Here is a 19327-nt window from a genome sequence, read left to right as displayed (position 1 = left end):
CCGTTGCACGCAGGAAGTTTATCCGGCCGCAGCTCGCCCCAGCCCGGGCGCTGTGGCCCCAGCCTGGCACCCTTCGCCGGGGGGAGTAAGAGAAATCCCTCTCCGGTGCCCTCGGCCGGGGGTCTCCTCTCGCCCCTGCAGTCTCCTAGCCCCTTGCGAGCGGGTGGAGAGGGTGAGCCCGCCGCAGTCTGCCCGCCCTCCGTGCGCGGGGGCGGGGGCGCCAACTGCAGTGTCCGCTCCGGCGTCCGCGGGCGGGGGAAGGCGGCCGCGCCCCGGCTGCAGACCCCCGCGCTGGCAGCGACGCTGCGGGCGCCCCGGAGCGCCCCCGGTGGCCACACCCCGCGGCGGGCCGGGGCCGCCGGAGGGGCGGAGGGAGGGGGCCGGCGCGGGGTGTCTCCGAGCCAGTTCTCGCGGTGCTGGCCAGGCTCAGCCTCCTTTCCCCTCCCCGGCGAGCGGTGACTGTGCACGGCGGAGCGGGGAGCGCCGAGCTGGGAGCGGGGGGAGCCCGCGTCGCCCCGCCGAGCAAGGAGGGAAGCCGCCGAGCAGCGTGCAACCTCCGGCCCGTTCCGGCCCGTTGTGGCCGCCTTGCCCCATGCCTCAGCGGCGCTGAGCCTTCCTCAGCCTGAACATGGCCACCACGGCAACGTGCACCCGCTTCACCGACGAGTACCAGCTCTACGAGGAGCTTGGCAAGTACGGAGCCCGCTGCGCGCCCCGCGCCGCGCCCCACCGCCCGCTTCGACCCCGGGACCCGTCGGCTCTATTGGGAGCCCTGTGCGGGTGCCCTGCTTCTCCCTGGAGCCGCAGGAGGATTAGCTGCCGCGCTGTAATCCTGCTCTCCAGCCCCTCGCCCACCACAGCGGCGTCGCCGCTGAAGGGAAAGGTGCTTCTGGGTCGTCCCCGACATGGGATGGGGTGTTCCCGTAGCTTGCTGCGGGCTCCTGTTGCACCCCAGGATTTCCTCTCTTTCCCCTTTGCCCTCCTCAGGATCAGGCTGCTGCCTTCTCCTCCCCGCACTGTCTCCATGCTACACGCTGTCGTTCCCTTCAACTGTTTCTGCGCTGGGACACGGCAGTGTTACTGTCACTCTGCGATGCTTCAGTCCTCACTTCCTTGTCCCTGTGAAAGGACCAGGTGCTGCTGCACCGTCCTGCTCCTTCCCTCTCCGCACTTGTCTCTGCATTGGCAGACCTGGTGCTGCACCCTAGGACAGGGCTTTGCAGGGGAACCTTGTGGGACAGGAAAGCAGCATAGCAGCGGCTGGGGTAGGATTAGGGGGAACTGCTGTTCTCTCCCTTTCTTCCTCCCTCCCTTCCTGCATCAACTGCTGGCCTCTGCTGCATCTCTTCTCTCCAGCTCGATGTCCCCGTCTCTCCCCACTGTGCTGCAGCTGTGTGTCACCGAGCCCGGGCCCTGGTGCTAGTGCTCACCTTGCTGCTTATTGGTTTGTATGTAGAGGCTGAGGAAGGGGAGAAAAAGGCACAACTCTGCAATATTTTCAGAGTATTTAAGATATTTTAGACTCTCTGTAAGACTGTCTTCTGGGGCCCTTGTGCAGCTTCTGCTCCCTGTTCTTATACTTGAAATATGTACGCTTGTCCATAGACATGGGTTTGCATTCCTGGTCTGAAGGACTTGGAATTTTCTGCCAGTTTTCTCTTGTGTGTCCTTTTCCCCTTTTCAGATCTTTCCTGTAAAGCCAGTTGTTAGTCTTTTCTCACCCTGATTTGTTGTTGTTGTTTAAAAAAAAAACAAACCCAAACAGAAGGGACTTCTTTCAAGCACTCATCTGTGTAGACCTTTAGATTTTGAGTCCCTATCTTTTCACCTTGGTTTCTGTTGTATTATCTCTTTTTTCCTCACAGAAATCCTTCTTCCCTCTCTCTCAGACTTCTTCTCCAAGTGGCTCTCTGGAATAGTTGTAATAATATCAATAGTTCCAGCTTGAGAAAATGTACAAAGCCTCGTAGCTTCCTACTCACTTCATTAATAGGTACATGCTTATCCCCATTTTGCAGGTGGGTAGAGAGATGTAAGAGAGCTAGTAACTTCTGCGAAGTGTTGCAGTGATTTCGTGACCAAGCTGGCACTTGAATGTGGGAAAAATGAGTCCTGGTTGTCTGATGTAACTGCTGGGGATACCATCTTTGGGAGATGGACTTAATGGCTGGTGTTTGCAGCATTGTTGTGGGCTGCTTGTCTCCCGTTCATCAATCCCTTCCTGTCCTGTTTCCATGGCCGTATGGTCTCTCTCTTGCGCTGCACAGCGTGCTATTCATGCTCTGCTGTCTGTGAGGGGGCTTGAAGACTGTATAGACTAGGTTTTATTTGGTGATCAGACAGCATGCACTGTTCATCAGATTCTTATGTGTTGTTTCCCTCTTCTGTATGTCTTTTGCCCTGTCCTTAATCTGGTCTGCTCTGGGGACAGGAATTGCTGTTATTGTATTCTCCTCTTCCGTTTCATAGCTCCTACCGTCTTTATTTTTCTTCTAGGGGAGCCTTCTCTGTGGTCCGCAGGTGTGTAAAGAAAAATTCATCACAGGAATATGCTGCAAAAATCATCAACACCAAAAAACTGTCAGCCAGAGGTTAGTGTCTCAATCTACCCTTCTTCCTTTTATTAACAGAAAATACTTCACTGGAGTTGAAGGTGTAATAAGTTTAAGGGATCTGAAGTTGCTTATCTCAGTCATTATTTCAGAGTTATAAAATGATTGAGTTGTGTGGCAGAGAGGAGATTGAAAGGAAGTATGTAGGATGATAGAAAAATTCCTGTATCTGGAAATGGATACTCTGTGATGTTGTCTTTTTCCTTTTTGAGATCTTCTGTAAGCTGAGCTAGAGGTATGTTTATACAAGATTTATCTACACGTGTGTGTACTGATCACCTCAAATAAAGAGGAGTGCTGCAAATCGGTTTTGTTGAACATCATTTCTACCTAGGAGATGTCTCTTACCAGCATAGCTGTGATTATTTTTTCTTAAGGGTAGATGCCATGTGCCTTGGTTCTTTCTTGCTGTCATTATATATACATGGTATGTTGGCAGAAGTAGGTTGGGTGGAGAAATCTCATGAATTTGAATTCTCAACAAGTACTTCTGCAAGTCCTGGAGACTTCTAAAACCAAAACCAGACTGTAGTCTCCTGAAAGGAGAAAAAATTTGTAACTCTTCACCCAAGCTGTTGGACCTGTTTCCAGGGATTTTCATATGCACAAAGGGTAGTGCGCCTTGTAGCAGGCAGGGACCGTGTATCTTCTAGTGCCTAGGGAATCCCTTACAAGGATTTAAGTTGCTTTGTGGGTGGGGTGGATGAGGGGGAGAGTGAGAGAAATTGAACTTGATTAAAAGATGCTGAAAGCAGAGTACAGCAAGTTGAAATGCCAGAGGTGAGTGTTTCTGAACGAGGTGAACAAAACAAGATCCAAGTTCTTAGAGGCCTTTCAGATGTAATGGATTTGGCCCTTGACTGTCTTGCTAGTTGAATAGATGGCTTAGTAGAGGGATTGACTGAGAAATGAAAAAAAGCAGGAGGAGACAAATGATCTTGATAAATGATTTAGAAGTGAGTAATGTTTTGTCTAATCCCTATAAACCCGTAAAATAGAATAGATATTTTCCTTTTTGCTGGAATACAAAATGTGATGATAAAAGCAGAAGATGGCTTGAAGAATGGTGAAAAAAACTTCCATTTACTGTAGCTTGCACGTAGAAGTATTGTCAGAAGTATCTGAAGTAGAGTGCCATGCCGTGAAGACTGATTTTTTTTTTTTTTTTTTTTTTTTTTAAAACTTGTGGAAGTAAGCGTGTGTGATCATGTGTTGTTTTGGTATCTAGCCAGAGTGAGATGATGTTGGGAACCAACCAGGGAAGCCCCATGTTGTTTAGGAGATGGCTGAAGATCCTGTGAGAATTGGTGTCCCCTCCACAGTCAGATGACAGTGCCCACTGATGTAGGTGGGATATCCAATCTCTTGAGTTCAAAATTAGTTCATCTTAATATGGGAGAGGTTTGAAGGGTGTCTTTGCTTTCCTGATGGCCATTAATGTCACATTTATTCTGCAGGGTTCCTCGTTCTTCCTCTGGTGAGGAATAATGCTCAGGAGAGCATATCTTCTCAGATACTAGTGGGCACAAGCCTGCTTAGACAAGGGAGAGGATGGCTTGATAGACTGATTGCAAAAGAGAAACTGCTTTCTTACAAAGCAGGTGGAATTGAAGTTGACTCTGGAGATAAGAAAAAGGAGGAAAACTGCAGGATTAATATAGCTGAAACAAAATTCTGAAACATATTAATACAAATCCAAAAGCAGAACTGATTGAGTCAGTTTTTAAGTGTTTGGGCACCTAACGAGTTACAGAGGGAGCAATATATAGATCCTTATGGTTGCTCATATTGGTATGATGAGAGTTTTATGGCCCATCAAACAGGAAAAATCAACATGGGTGAATACAGGCCATGTTTTGATATACTGCTTACCTTCCTATTAATAAAATACATTGAGAAAACTAGCCTGATTTACTTACAAAGGTACTAGTTAGGTAAAGTGTGGGGAGAGCCAGGAAAGGAAATGGATGTTTCTGTTAGAATAGAAGAGTATCAGAAACAAGGGACTGCTCAGGTTTTATTGAAGTCTTACCTGAGGAGTGAAGAATCTGCATTTACAGTGAAAAGTGGATGTTGATTTTAGCTGAATATATAGGTTCCTCAGTTAGTCTAGCTGTGTTTCCTGATAGATCAAGTGGTTGGTATAAAAAGTGACCAAATATTTTTTAATAGGATCTTAGAGACCTATTCCAAAGTGAATTCACTAAAACACTGAAGGAAAAATGCATGCTATTTAGACATTGCAGCTGTAAATCAATGATTAAGGAGATTTGATTCAGCAACCTGAAAATGACAGTCTCAGGGAAAGGCATTTTAGAAAGCTGTCTCCCACAGAAGGAGAATTATGGCATTAATTTTGCAGTATCCTGGTTAAGTCTTGCCTGATGCTTCCCTTTCCCAGGCTGGCATTTCCCCCTGGGGAGGCTGTGTCTCTGCCCCACAATACATACTGGTAGGGCTCTCCTTCATGCACAGCTGCATGTCTGTGGTGCAGGTTAGCCCACCTTTCTGACCTTCCTCTCCTATGGTTGGTTTTCATCCAGGCTTGGTTACAGCACCAGAATATTCCATCATGTGGGGACACCCTGCCTCTCTCCAATTTAAGCATAGATACATTTAACACTCTGTACTTTCTGTAGCAGAATTTGAACCCATATAGACACCCGATGTAGAAACTACTACTTCAAGAGCTGCTGTCTTGCCGTTGCTGAGAAGCATGTCCATTGTTGCTTCACAGAAGTTTTGCCTCTTGTAGTGCATTTATTGATTATCTTTAGGGAAATGGTAGTAAAGCTGTGTTCTCCTTCCACGGTACTACTTATTACCTTTTATTTTTCAAGACTCATGATGAATACTAGATAGGTGACTGGGAATTGCTGAATAGCTTGCTGTATGTTGCTAAAAAGGAAGAAGAGGAATGCTTCAGGCTGAGTTGTATGTTTTTAAAAAGTTCTGTAGTACTTCACGTGTTTATAAAACTGATTTCTTAAAGTGATGAAGAGTTGAAGAGGCATGGTGCTGTAACAGGGCTTCTCTGTGACAGCAAGGACGACTGTGGTTGATGGTTTTTGTGAAGAGTGGTCCTAACAAATTCTGTCTGGTAGGCTTTACCCTGTGTTAAATACGAAGTCAGATGTTGAGAGTAGGGTCTCTGCTTCTCTGTCGTCTGTGATTTTTGGATGCCTGGTCTTTCTCTCTTTTTTTTTTTTACAAGCCATGTCTGTAAGAGCTGGCCTAGATTAAAATTTGTATTTCAGCTTTAATGAAGTATTTGCTATTACTCATATTATGTTGATGCTCAAGACTGCCCAGTGAAGAGCATGCCAAGAACTGTAACGTTAAATAGGGGCCAAATGCTTCTGGAAAGGGAGGGGAAACAGATTTCACCTTAGTCAGCATTTTGCTGATATATAAGAGCGGTGGTTATTACACATGGGGGAAATACAATGCTTCAGTCATCTGAAATTCCTATGGGATTGAACACACAGGCTTTTACCAGAGCTACGGGTAGAGGGAAGTAATAATTAATTTTTTGGAAGTTGTTTTGTGGATGTCATCAGAACGCATTTTTTTGAACACTAAAAATCCTACAAAGTAGTGCTTCAGTTCCTGGGCAGCAGTGAAGTTTAAATAAAGTAAAATTTCTTGCAGTGATGGAAAGGATCAAGAGAGTAGCAGTAGCTTTAGAAGCGGTAGAGAAATGGCCAGTATTTGACTCTTAAAGTGAGATAGTCCTGCATTACAAAGAGGCAGAGCTCTATGCTGTGATAATTTTTAGGTTGTTGTTTATAAGAAATAGTGTATAGTGATTGTACCACTATGTGTAATATTTTTTGCCCTTGTTTTCTAGGGGGCTTGTGTGTGAGAAATCTCTATTGCATCCATTGTTAAATTTAATTTGCTGCTGAGAATCTGTATCTTTCAACTCTTGCAAGTGATGTCTCTTGATTAAAAAAAAAAAAAAGAAAAGAAGCTGTCTTTCAAGTTAGACAGCTTCACTATTTTTTCCTTACTGTGGCTTCTTCTTGCCAATGGAATAAAGAGGTAAATTCTCTCCTTGCTTTCTCCCCTTTTCAAATTTTTAAACCAGATTAAAAAAAATGCAGTCCACCCAGTTGATTTGTTGTTGTTCCTGTAGGAGATTATGTGAATTGTGGGAGGAGCTGGGAATTACTTCTGTGTATCAGAAAAAAAGCTCCCCCTTTATACTTCCAACTCTTTTTTTTTTTTAATATTTGTCTCTTGTCCTTGCTTTCAGTTCTGTAGTGGCTGCTGATTTGGGCTTTAGAGTATGTTTTCTTGGAGGTGTCAGTGATAGTTTCCCTGGACACTGAAATGTTGAGCTTGAATTCTGCAGAGGAAGTTGAGCAGCATCAGTTCCTAACCTCTATCTTGAACTGCTCTGTCAGTGTTCTAGGTGGTGTTTGAGTTAGGGCGCTCTTAGACTGCTCTTGTGGCTGCCAGGTTTCAAGTCCCCTGTGGACTACAGCAGACCCACTTGAATTAGACACATGCAGTGGTGGTGCGCTGCAGCCTGGCAAATCGGCTCTGCGTGTGAAGCGAGTAAGCCCAGCACACCGGGCACAGATGGCTGCGGCGCAAATCCCAACTCCTGTGGAAATGACCTGTAAGGGGTGTCCTCTGTGTGTGCCCGTGTTAGTAGGCTGGGGACAAATGTCCTTTTTTGCAGAGGACAGCAGATCAAACCGTGTCTGCTTAGTCGGGTCCAGTCGTTTGGTGTGGGAGGGGAGCTGCCCTTCCTGCAGGGTAGGCCTGAGGCCGAGTGTCAGGAGCTTCCCCGTGCCCAGCTCCTCCGCCCTGCCGTCTGCGGGGAGGCTGAGAGATGCTGTGATTAGGGAGCATGTCTGGGAGATCAGCTGCGGTGATAGCTGGGGCTTTTTTTGGAGGTCTTTGTGCACATGGAGGGATGTAGGGAGCAGAGCAGAGAGTGCTGCACCCCCTCAGACTGGTGTGTGCTGCTGGGGGCTGCCTGGCAGGGTGAGCAAAAGTGGTTGGGCGCTGCAGGAGCGGGCCCGCAAGGGAGGAATGGGGCGGTGGGGTGGGTACGTGGGTAGTGAGTGACTGAACTTGCCGCTCAGTACCGCAGCACACATGCGTGCAGCAGGGGATGGGCAGGGGCTGCTGCTCTGCTGATGTCAGAAACTGCAACCCTCTACCTCCCACCAGCAACCTGCTTCCCTCTCCTCCTCATCTCCATCTGCAGCCCCCGGCTCAGAGGCAGTGAGGTTCAAGCAGTATATGGCACTAGGGGAAATTTGACAAGAAGAGGTGTTTGGAGAAGAGGAGGGATGTGTTAAAAGATCCTGACCTGGGAAGAGAGGACAGTGCTGGGAGCTTGGTGGGGGCTGTTGAGGGTCAGCCTGACTTTTTGCTCACCCTAACACATTGATACGGCCCTAGTGTGAGAGCTGGCAGCGACTGGTAGGGCGGCAAGCGGTGGAAACCCTGCTTTTGTTTTGGCTCACTATGTCCAGAAGCTGGCTTCCTCCTGCTGTGGATGTCAGTGGTGATTGGGGTTATCCCAGGCTGCCTCTCAGTTTACACTGTATATTTTATAAGGGAGCTGGAACAGAGCAGACAGGATTTCAGCTTGTGTCTGTCTTCTCAGTGGTCACACTGAGTATTAAATTTCCAGCATTAACAATGAGGGAAGAGGGGCTAGTGGGCACACAGATTGGGCAGGAATTCCTACTGCCTCCCTGTGAGGTTGGAGAAAGGGGCTTGGGGAAAAAGTTGGGTTTCTTGTTTTCTCAATATAAACTGGATTTGCATATGGTAGACGTGGTTAGACTAACCCCTGCATGTCCCCTGAAGCTCTTCGCTCTAGAGCGTTTACTCTGATCAGTGAGCCATGATTGAAGTATTTCCAGGTGTCCCTACAGTGAAGAGACGGATGTTGAGTACATTGTAGATATTTGGGGCAAGGAGAGCTACTCGAATTTCTTCTAAGAAGGATCCAGTGCAAAAGCTATGGTTTTGTTGTTGTTGTTATTGGGGGTTTTGGTCCTTTTTTTTTGTTGTTGGTTGGTTGTTGTTGGTAGTGGTGGTTTTGGTGTGTAGCATGGAAATTTCTTTACCTCCACATTTAATCCTCTGTATAGTACTAAAATAATCACTGCCACAGAAAGACTCATTCATGGCTCTTAAAGAAATTTCTGAAGAATTCTCCCCCCCACTTCCCAAAAACCAGGGAGTTAGCACCACTGTTTTAAGATAGGACTATGACAATCTTGTTCCCTTCCATGTCCTGGAAGCATTTTAGTTTTTCTGGCCCTGCAAATTGGGTGAAGACAATTTTCAGAAGGGAAGCATGATATATAGAAGTCTTTCTCCACTGCGCCACCTATGAGCACCATCTGTCTGCTTCACAATCAGGATATCACCCCCTTTTCATCCATTATGGCCTATTACCTGTTTAGGTGTTTCAGGTATTTATTTTCTTTTCTCTGTTCTTAAAACTTGATTTTTACCAAGATAACAGGCTACCAAAAAAATAGTAATTTGCCAGTGGCCAGTGTTTTTATTATTGAGTGAGATACGGCTCTTGGCTTGGCTGAGGAAAGAAATATCAGCTGGTGCTAGGATCACCAGTGCAGGAAAGCAATGTTGAATGTTGTGAAAAGAAATGTGGAGTATCTCACCTTACTGGGTGTTTGCCTGCAACAGAAGTGATGTCAGTGCTCAGAGCAGTCATCTTGGGAAAGCAGAGGTGTGTTTGTTTCTGATGAGCAAATGCTGACTTAAAATGTTGGAGTGCTCAGTAGATTTTTTTTTTTTTTGTATGTGGAAGAAGTGTCAAGTTGTAACTTAAGCAGCTGTAGTTCCTGCTGGTCCTTACAACGGTAAGCTTTAATGCTTCAAAATGTGGGGTCCTATGAGTATGCTGACCTCAGGTCCCTTTTTGTACCTTCTTAAATTTGCTGCCTATTTAAATATCACCGTATACTTCTGTTACAACTCACCAAGTGTTCTGGTGTTGCTGCCTGCATGATTTTTGGAGAACAAAAGCAGAATACTTCTGAAGAAATGGGCCAGCAGTATCATAGAAATCAGCTTTTTGAACACTGAGGGTGGCCAAAGATCAGTGGGGCATGGATTAGCTTTCTGGGGAAACCAAATCTGTAGGTGTTAGATTTTGATTTCTACCTGTTACTCTTCAGCTCCATTTCTTTCTGTTTTAATTTTTAATTTCTTCTAAATGCTCCTTTGTCTCTTTTGGATTGGTTATTTTAACCAATAATTGTATTAATATATAATTATTTGATTTAAATATCCCTTTAGTAATGCTTCTTTACTCTCTTCCTTTCATGTCAGAGAACACTGCGGAATTTCTGTTGTTCCCTCCTGTTAAATGAATAGACTGCGGAAGATGGTGGCTGGTGCAAGTGGCTAATTATTTTGACAATAATTCAGAGATGTGAGGAGGGGTGGTTAATGTTGTATCTTGCTTTTTTATGATGGGATCAGGAAAGGTGGACGTAACTGTGGCTTTACTCCTGGTTTTGGGATCTATTTCACTCTGTTACTGGCAGAGTCAGAAGGAGAATTCCCTGTCTCTGAGACATGAGTTGAGTAAATGTGATGACCTTTCAGAGAATGTGTGTGTGCATATAGATGTGATACTGTACTCTCAGCACTTCAGTGTTATGTTCTTTGGAGCATGAGTTGTGTCTCTCTCCAAAGCGATGACCTGCTGTCCTCCTCCTTCAATCCCAAGTTGCCATCTTGAGTTAGCTGTTGTCCAAACATCTGCAGCTTTGAGCCAATTTGATCTTTTCTGTGGTTGCAGTCTGCTTAGCAGTGACACTGGGACAAATCCTGGTTAGTGTCCTGTTTCTGGGAAGAGTGTTATCTAATCTTTTTTCTTTGCTGAAAAGCACAGGTAATTTGGCCATGAAAAACAAGACTCTTTTTGTCCAGGGCGGTAAAGGCAGACTCCTGTCAGAGTCCCAAAAATTGAGCTGAGAGCTCAGAGAAAAGAGACAGCTTTTCATTGTGGGAATGAAGATGCAGTTAGTTTAAAAGAAAAAGTAAAAACCATGCAAACATGCCTTTAAAGAAGGAAGGTATCTGCAAAGAAGAGTCTGGGAGTGGACATAGCTCTTTGTAGGCCTGCCGACCCAAAGCCTGTAGCAGAGAAAGAAGGGAGTAGCAGCCTTCTGGCTGTGGTGGAACTGCTGGGTTATCTCTGGGGGACTGTTGCCACGATGACAGTGGCAAACAGGGACTGAAAAAATTACCAGATACGTGCAAGCCAAAGGATTAAATTTTCTCATAGGAGGGAAGGGGTGGGAGAGGAGGAAGGCAGGTGATGATGATGTATTAACAAAGGACAGCATCCTAGTGAGGAATACCAGGCTTGCTATCCAGCATCCCATTATTGCCACTGGGACAGTGGTGTGAGAATGTGAATTGGCATTCCTTCTCCAGTCTAAACTTCAGGCAATACTGCTTGGACAAATCCTATCTTTTATGAGGAGGTGAATGAACCTTGCTTTCACTGGGTTAATCAGCAGGATTTGCATCGTTTTGGGATGAAACGTAAGTGGGAAAAGATGATGTATTTTTCTTTATTGGCCTTTTTCCTGTTCTCTATACAAGTAACTCTAGTTCTCTACCTTGAGCTTAAAACTTTTCTGCGCTGGAGTCAGTGCAAATAATCAAGTTTCTGTGTTTCCTGCAGCTTTCAAACTGTTCAACACAAAGCTAACCAGCCTGCACTAGCGTTATTGATAACACAAGGCTGTTGTCATTGCAAGTGTGATGCAAAACCACGCCAAGGACTATTAGGGCTAGTCCCTGGTCTTGATTCTGCATACTGCTTTTGTTTGTCATGATTTCCCTTCCTGGAGCTGGAGTTTTGTCCCTCAGAGCTGCTAGCATGGTGGGGAAAGCCTGGGTGGTGATCAAGTAGTGTATGAGACAGGCAGTGGGGCATTTTTTGCCCCACTGAAGGAAGTCCTGTCACTACCCTGTGTTGCAGCCTCCTGTCTGGAGGCTGACCATTATAAAGACTGGTCCTAGAATAATTAGTAATTTGGAGCTGACTGGGTAGTGAGGAGCTGGTGAGAGGAGCCTCTGCCCTTAGTGCCAAAAATCTCAGTGCCCTGTAGCTCAAAAGGTGGTCCTGCTTTGTTGTTTGCAGTGTTACAAGTTAGCAAGGTACGTTTTTGCAGTCTGTTTCAGAAAAGACTTACCTGGTTGTGTCCAGCAAACCTTAGTGCAGCAATACACATCCTAGCATATGGCACTAGCAGATACTGTTTGTCTGTAGAATTGGTAAGGTAGATATTACAATTAATTTTTCTCGAAGGACTTCTTCAACTTAAAATGTTTATTTATGAAATGAGACATTAATATATATCAAAAGTAGTAGCATAGGTCTTTCCCACTAGCCCAAATCCCAGTGAGCCTTTTAAGCTCCTGTGCATACAGGTTGAGTGAGAACAAGGATGTTAAAGCTCCATTTCCTGAAAGCTTGTGGAAAGGGTTCTTTCTATTACCTCTCTTCTGGGCACCTGAGTTAGCTGATGTAGGCTGCGTCTTGTTTAGTGGAATAATTCAGTACTTGGATGTGCTTTATCTTCTGCTGTTATTGTGCTGTCTCTCGTAACTCAGTTAGTTTAGACTGGTAAGTGATAGTTGTGAAGAGAGAGATGTCATTTCTTGATGTTGAAGACAATGCTCCTTTGAAGGAGAAGGCTTTCTCAATCCCAGGGGAGCAGTGAGAAAAGAAAAGACAGTCTAACACACCCTGAAGTCCAAGGTGAAAATAGGAGGGAAAAGAGGTAGAAAGCTTTAAACTTAAGTGCACTGTTTTGGGGTTGTTTTTTTGTTTTGTTTTTGTTTGTCTTTCCTTTGAGCTTTCTTCTTTTACTGGTGGGACTGAGCTTAAGGTAGCTCAAGAAGGTGAGTTTTACCCCAACTTCTCTCTTGAAGATTGTTTCCTGAACCTGTTGCTTTGTTCCAAATCTACTGTACATTCTCACTGGAGTATGCAGTTGGTGGTCTTGCTTCTGAGTGCAAGGTCTCCTTGTCTGTGCAGCAGAACGTAGTCAGTGTGTAAAGTTCTCTGCAGCTCTGGAGATGTGTGAGAAATCTGTGTTGATCCTGCTCGTATGCTTGCTGCTGGAGACCTGATGTCATACACCTGACTTGAAATACGAATTCAGAGGGGATAGTCCAGCACTTTCTCTGGACACTCTTACTAAAAGGACATTTTACATAGCATCAGTGCCCTGGAAACTTTTGCAGGCAAAACAGCTTGTTAAACCTCTTTGTGCACTGGTGTGCAGTGCTTGCCAAATACACTTAGCATTTCTGCTGTAGTGGAGCAGCTGCCATTCTGAAAATGTCCATGTATATCTTGGAGATTTTTATTTTTCTTTTTTCTTTATTTTTCCCCCCCCTCTCTGCTTGTATCAAAGCATATGACATTGCATGAGTGATGGGCCAAGAAGTTTTCTAGGGTGGCTGGAGGAAAAAAAAAATAGATGTAGAAGAAGGAAGTCATCTTTAATGCACCTTTTAACCTAAAGGGAAGGTTGTTCTTGGAGGCTAAGAGAAAGTATAGCTTGGTGATGCCATCAGGAGTTCTTTCTGTTTGCCAAAGAATTGGGACACTGTTAAATTTAATTTTGCCTGCATCAAGGCCTGTCCATGTAAGCTTTGAGTATTGAATGACCTCTGTTGAGATTGTGTCGGAGAGATTAGAGGAGTTGAAGTTTCACAGCTTTGTTTTATAACGAGTGCCGGTGCAGAGACAAAGCTCAATAGCAGTGGATGTGCTGCTTCAGTGCGAGTTAAACTAGTGAGTCATAGCTTGTGTGCTACTTTAAGTATTTCTGATTTTTTGACTGCAAAGTGACTTCCAGCTTTGCTAATTTTTGTTTGATTTTTATTTCATCTGGCCAAAGATCTGCCAGGTCTGCAGATGAGGATATTGTGTTGGGTCTGCTGCTTGCTATGAAGTTGCCCAGATTAAAATTGTCAGTGTTGCCTGATCAGCGCAGGGCGTAGCCTTCTTCGAATTGCTCTTGCCCTTAGTAAGGATGATACAGAGAAGTGAACTGCTCCTCAGTTCATACTTTGTGTGGAAGCATTTCTACAGCAGCAAACTGGGAGTTGAGCTCTCATAATGCATGTTTTTGTCTTCTCCAAACAGCATAGTAAAGCATCAGAGATGTGAAAAAAGAGCTTTTTTGATAACCATTATCAAATATTGCTGACAAGTCCAGGTGACTCTGGCTGCTGCTAGCAGTTTATTTTGTTGCAAAGCTGGTTACCCATCTCCATGGAAGTGTGTTATGCCTCGTTAACTCTTTGTGGATGTGTATGCATAATTTCTTCAGTAATTTTTCAGCTGAATTTGAAAAGCTTCACATCTCACCACCTCATAAATGGTCAAGAAGTTTTTGGCTTTCCTAGGCTTTTCAGACTGCACATCTCCCTGAAATATGAAATGTTAATTGAAGTTTTTGCTCCTTTGAAAAACATGGTTGCAATTTATTCCCCATCTTAGAAACAAAGCTCAGGTATCACCAATGCAGTTAGCTTATTTGAAGGGTTGGTGAGGGCCAGGAAACATACAACTTGACTGAGCCAGAGGAATTTATATTCCTCTTTCTGAATGTCTGAAATTTTGGATCCTGTATTGCAGTTACTTGGCACTACTGAGACCTGCCTTCCTGCCACACTGTTAACTGTGTGTGCTAGCCAGTTGTAGCCTGATATTTATTTAGCTGGGTCATCCAAATCCACTGGCACCTGATGTGATCAGCTGATGGGGAGAAGAGAGGAGCTTGTGTCCAGAAAAGGACACTTGATGGAATTTCTCTTTAAGATGTGTACTTCAAGATCTTCTGTTCATCGTGAAATCAAGACAGAGTTGCTGGAGTTCTCGCACAGGTTGTAGTCACTGTGTGGCAGAGAGGTTGCCAGGGTGGCTGCGTTGCTTTGGGAGCAGCTCTGTGCCCTGCTGTCTTGCTTATTGCATGTCCACTTTAAGAGGGTTCATCTGCAATGCAGCTGTTAGCAGGGAAGTTCTGTAAATCAAGAGGGAGTGAATGCAAGCAAGCCTGATGTCTGCAGTTGTGGCTGGGTCCTCCTCACAGCACAGGGAAACTTGTTCAGGAGGACTTCTGCAGGAAGAGGAGAAAGGGGTGGCAGAACAGCACTGATGCTAGGAGCTCCTTTCTGTGCCTGTGTCTGCACCAGCTGCTCAGAAGCTGGGAAACGTGTCAAAAGGCACAATGGACTGCAGCTCTGAAACTGGAAAATCCTGTCATATTTTTCTCCTCCTCACTCCACCACAGAGTCTAACCAGGTGTTTTCTTAGGGCTGATCTTGTCAGGATGTCTTTATTGCACACTCTTTTCTCACACAGGATGTCCTGTTACAATTTGGAGCTTGTGAGCTTCTGCACATGACTCAGAAGCACACAGAAGTCTCCTGAATTGTGTGTTTACTATCATGCCTTTCTCCATTGCATGGGCTGCCAGAGCAACCACTGGCTGGTGCAAAGGGATGATGCCTGTGGTCTGTGGGGATGCTGTGATGCCAGGCAGGAAGCCCACAGGTGGAGCCTGCTGGAGTGCCATGGCTCTGCAGTTGTTGTACCTGGCAGGCTGGGGACTGCTGCTGAGTGACTTGGTATGAGAATGAGGAGGGGAGGGACCATGTGCTGCCAGTAGCCCTACTGTAAGCGGGACATGTGCTTTTTCTGAGGGAAGCTCTGTAAGAGTTGCAGCTCCTCAAATGCATGTCAGGGAGGCTGACTGGGGAGTGTGTGGCTTTAAGCATATGACCAAGGAGTAGGTGGATTGCTATTCTGCTTCTCCAGTGTGCAGAAGCACTTTGAAAGACTGCCCAGGTATCAGCCATACCTGGGGGCACATGTAGGATTGCGTGCTGGTTCCTCAGCCACAAATTTCTGAGGATATTCTGCTGACAGAAGTCCTCTATTTCTACATTTAAGTATCTAGGAAGTGCGATGCCTTCTCACAGGGATCCACGGGGATACCAGGAGGTCCATGGGGCAAAGCTGGAGAGGGCCCCATAGGACCTTTCTTAGGTGGTTGCAGCTGGCAAGAGTCCATGCTCTTTTTGACTCTGATGCTTAGCAGGCAGGGCTCCCTACTTGAGTGCATTCGGAAGTATTCTGGGCAGACCCGGTTCTAAGTTTCTTCTTTTCCAGTTGGGAAAGCATTTCCAGTTGAACGTTGTTGGAGATGCAGGAGAAATTGGTGTATGATTCATCACCTGCTTGTCTTCCTCACTTTTCTTTCTGCCTCTTCTGTTTGCCTGGACATTTGTTGTCCTCTTGTAATAATGAACTCTGCTGACCATGTATAAGCAACATTGCCTTCCCTTTTGCCAGGGGACTGGCTGACTTGTTGTAATAAGTTATTTTTAGGGTTTGCTTCCTGAGATATTCTACCCGTGGCCAGTTATGGTGATGAAAATGTCACTGAGATGCAGAAAGGACTCCCAACTCATTGCTAGCATGCCTGATCTTTTTCTTCTAAGGGTGTTCATGGGGGACATGAGTCCTTTCCCACTACATCAGCTGTAATTAGGGAGACAGCCACAATGACTGTACAACATAATTCCCTATGAAAAACAAACTGAACTTCCAGGGTAATAAATTATGTGGTGACTGAATTAGGTTGGGGGCAGGAAGAAGAGAAGGAGAAAGAAAGAAGAAAAAAAAGCCCAAACAAACTTTCATTGGTTGCAGTGGGGTTTGTTTATGCCCTTTCTCTTTTTTTGTATGTAGGGATGTCAGAACTGCAGAGCTGTGTGTCAGCATACAGGGCTGTCCCTATAACAGGCAATTTGCTCCTTGTACTGGGTGTATTAGGTTGCACTGGGTTGCTGCCAAATGCCTGGTCTAAACTAGAGGAGAAGGTGTATGCTTATTCTTTTTAAGCACCTCACCCATCCCAGATCTGCAGCTTGCAACACCTGAAAAAGTTGATCTTTAAGGTAGCTATAGTTAACAAAGCATAAATGTCATGTGGGCAAATTACAGACCCCAGCTCAACAAGGCTGTGAATCAACAATATGCAGTCTTGGATGCAAGTGTTGGCTTATGGAGCATCTGCGTCTTTCTCTGGAACTATATGTTTCTCTGTATTGCAGCTGGTCTCTTTCCTTTTCTATCTCATCCCTTGAATCAGTAAAACAAGCTCAGAAGAGCCTTTCAGTAAGGAATTACTGAGGTGGTGGGGATGGGAAGATGTTTGGTTTCCAGATATGTTTCTGAGAGCAGCCATGGAAGTGGTTACTTGGGTGTAGCTCCTGCAGCTGGGACTGAGAAAAGTGCATGTGGAGCGGTGTGTTAGTGCACCCAGACTAGTGGTGGGGAGATGGCTCTTGTGTGCCTATGCTGTACTTCTGGAAGAGGTCATGAGAAGCAGAGACCCTTGAGTGGTTTTGAATCAAGGTGGTTTTCAGTCCTGTTGCTGTTGGGACCACGAAGTCAGATGGCTGCAGTGCAGGAATGGTGGCAGCAGTCTCAATGGAGTGGGTGCTGTGTCCATGCAGTGTGGATCCTTGCCAGCTACCCAGAGGGGAGCCTATTTACACAGACTGAGGTACAGTTCAGCCTGACTAGGTAATATATTAAAAGAAGTTACCAGTGCTTAAGAGTTCTGTGTATGTTTTTTGAGTAATCCTCACGTTTAAATTTGCTTTAGTCGAGTGGTCACTTTTCTTAAAATGTCTTAATTCTATACCTAGAAGTATCTGAGCACTGGTGTACACAGGATCAAGTTTTTGGACTTTTCAAGAGCTGAGAGCAGCCCACACTGTCTCTGCCCATGCATACTTCGTGTTCCCAACGGCTGTGTGAACTTCCTGATGCACAGTGCATTTTGTGTTTTGTGTAGAAGTGTTTTGATGGCTCTTTAGATGGTATCTAGTGCGGCACACTGAAATGTCTTGGTAGCCTGCTCTGTATTTACAGCTTGCTCTGCTTAATTGAAGTTACCATAATGTCACTTGGGGAAGTTAGCCTTAAAATAAATGGTTTGGCTTTTTTTTTTTTTTTAATTATTCTGATCCCCTGAGTCTTGGTGTTTCTTCTTGTCAGAAGAGAATAATTTGACAAAGGTATTACCTCTTTTGGAGAGGAATCATTCAGCACTTAGGTATAGAACACAAGACAATGTTCTGTTTAGTTTACTCTTCTTGTTCATGTCCCTCAAATACCAAATCAAAGCAGCAATAAAAGCATCCTTCCCTCTCTCAGTTGGCTGGAATAGCTTAAAAATAAGTGATGAATATAGGTTTGCTGTTTCATGGACTCAGGCCCCACCTGCCTTGCACAGTGAAGAATAGTGTTCTGCTGACTGCCAGTAATTGGAGCATGCAGAAATTTGGTGGTTTTGTTTCCCTCCTAGGTTTCCATCATTTGGGTTCAAACACAGATTTCCTTGGTTCATTCAAATGACAATCTCAACAGTTGATGACCAGTGGCTGCAGGCTTTTTAATCGGGAGAAGAGAAGGCTGAGAAGGGATTTAATAGATGTTTGTAAATATATGAGGGCTGGGTGTCAAGAGGAAGGGACAGCCTCTTCTCACTTGTGTCCTGTGATAGGACAAGGGGCAATGGATGTAAACTGCAGCACAGGAAGTTCCATCTCAACATGAGGAGGAACTTCTTTAATATAAGGGTCATGGAGCACTTGAACAGGCTCCCCATAGAAGTGGTAGAGTCTCCTCTGGAGACTTAAAAGACCCATCTGGATGCATTCCTGTGTGACCTGCAGTAGATTATATGGTCCTGCTGTGACAGGGCGGTTGGACTCGATCTCTAGAGGTTCCTTCCAACCCCTAAAGTCCTGTGACCCATGTTGCATGGATGTGTTGTTGGAAAACTGGGGGCTGCATGCAGTTGATCTGCAGGTCTGGACAGGCCTAACAGTGACAACTGAATTGAAACCTGTTGAACTTCCATGAGAAGGAGCCTGCAGAGCACCTCCTGTACAGGACAGCCTTATGGTTTCTATGTTAATGAAGGTGGAGTCAATGCCAGGAATTTCATCTTCCAAGCTCTCCCCTATGAAAAGCGTTAGGTGTTTTATCTTCATATCCAGGAGTTTGATTCCTCCCACCCTTTGTCCTCCCAAAATTTGCTTTCCCCTACTAGAAGGAAAGTCCTTCAACTGCACTGTGCTCTTTTGTGCCACCAGAAAAGTGTTCCAGGAGCTTTTTTTTTTCAGTTGTGTACACTCAGTCTTATTTTTTTCTCCCCCATCAACTACATAATTCATCAATAGCTTTCATTAAGCATCCTTTATCCTCCCAGTACCACTACTGGGCAGGGAAGTATTAGCCTTGTGTTTTAACATTTGGAAATACTGAAAGAGAGACAAATTTTTAAAGTGCTTTCCAGAACACTTGGCAATAAGCCATGAGTTAGGAAAAGAGTCCAAGTCACATTCTTTGCTGTAACAGTGATAAGAAGAGTGTAGGTAGAAAAAAAGACTGTGGGCATTTGGCAGGAAAATAACATGGGCTAAATCATGTAGTGTTAAGGAGAAGTTGTATTCTAGTTTGCTGGTTATAGGAGTAAGGTTTTTGTGTGTACCTTCTACTGTTTTCCCCTCTGATTTGCTTATTGTCCATGGAACACATGCCTGTAACTCTGTCAGGCATGCCTTTGGACTCTCTCTCTTTCTCATATTTT

The 19327-nt window shown here is 45.1% G+C and overlaps 1 protein-coding gene across 11 annotated transcripts in view; it reads left to right on the top strand.

The window, feature by feature from the left end:
- Positions 1 to 576: 576 nt before the first annotated feature.
- Positions 577 to 19327, top strand: part of CAMK2G (calcium/calmodulin dependent protein kinase II gamma) — a 114244-nt gene continuing 95493 nt past the window's right edge. For all 11 annotated transcript variants that reach the window (XM_054382687.1, XM_054382681.1, XM_054382682.1 and 8 more), the window contains exons 1-2: positions 577 to 693; positions 2497 to 2591. In XM_054382687.1, coding sequence (XP_054238662.1) covers positions 629 to 693; positions 2497 to 2591 — 160 coding nt within the window. In that variant the 5' untranslated portion in view covers positions 577 to 628. The remainder of the gene's footprint in view (positions 694 to 2496; positions 2592 to 19327) is intronic.

This window comes from Indicator indicator, chromosome 7, assembly GCF_027791375.1.
Source record: "Indicator indicator isolate 239-I01 chromosome 7, UM_Iind_1.1, whole genome shotgun sequence".
Taxonomy (NCBI): Eukaryota; Metazoa; Chordata; class Aves; order Piciformes; family Indicatoridae; genus Indicator; species Indicator indicator.
Note: the sequence above shows the minus strand (reverse complement) of the source record. Positions and strands in the feature narration are given on the sequence as shown.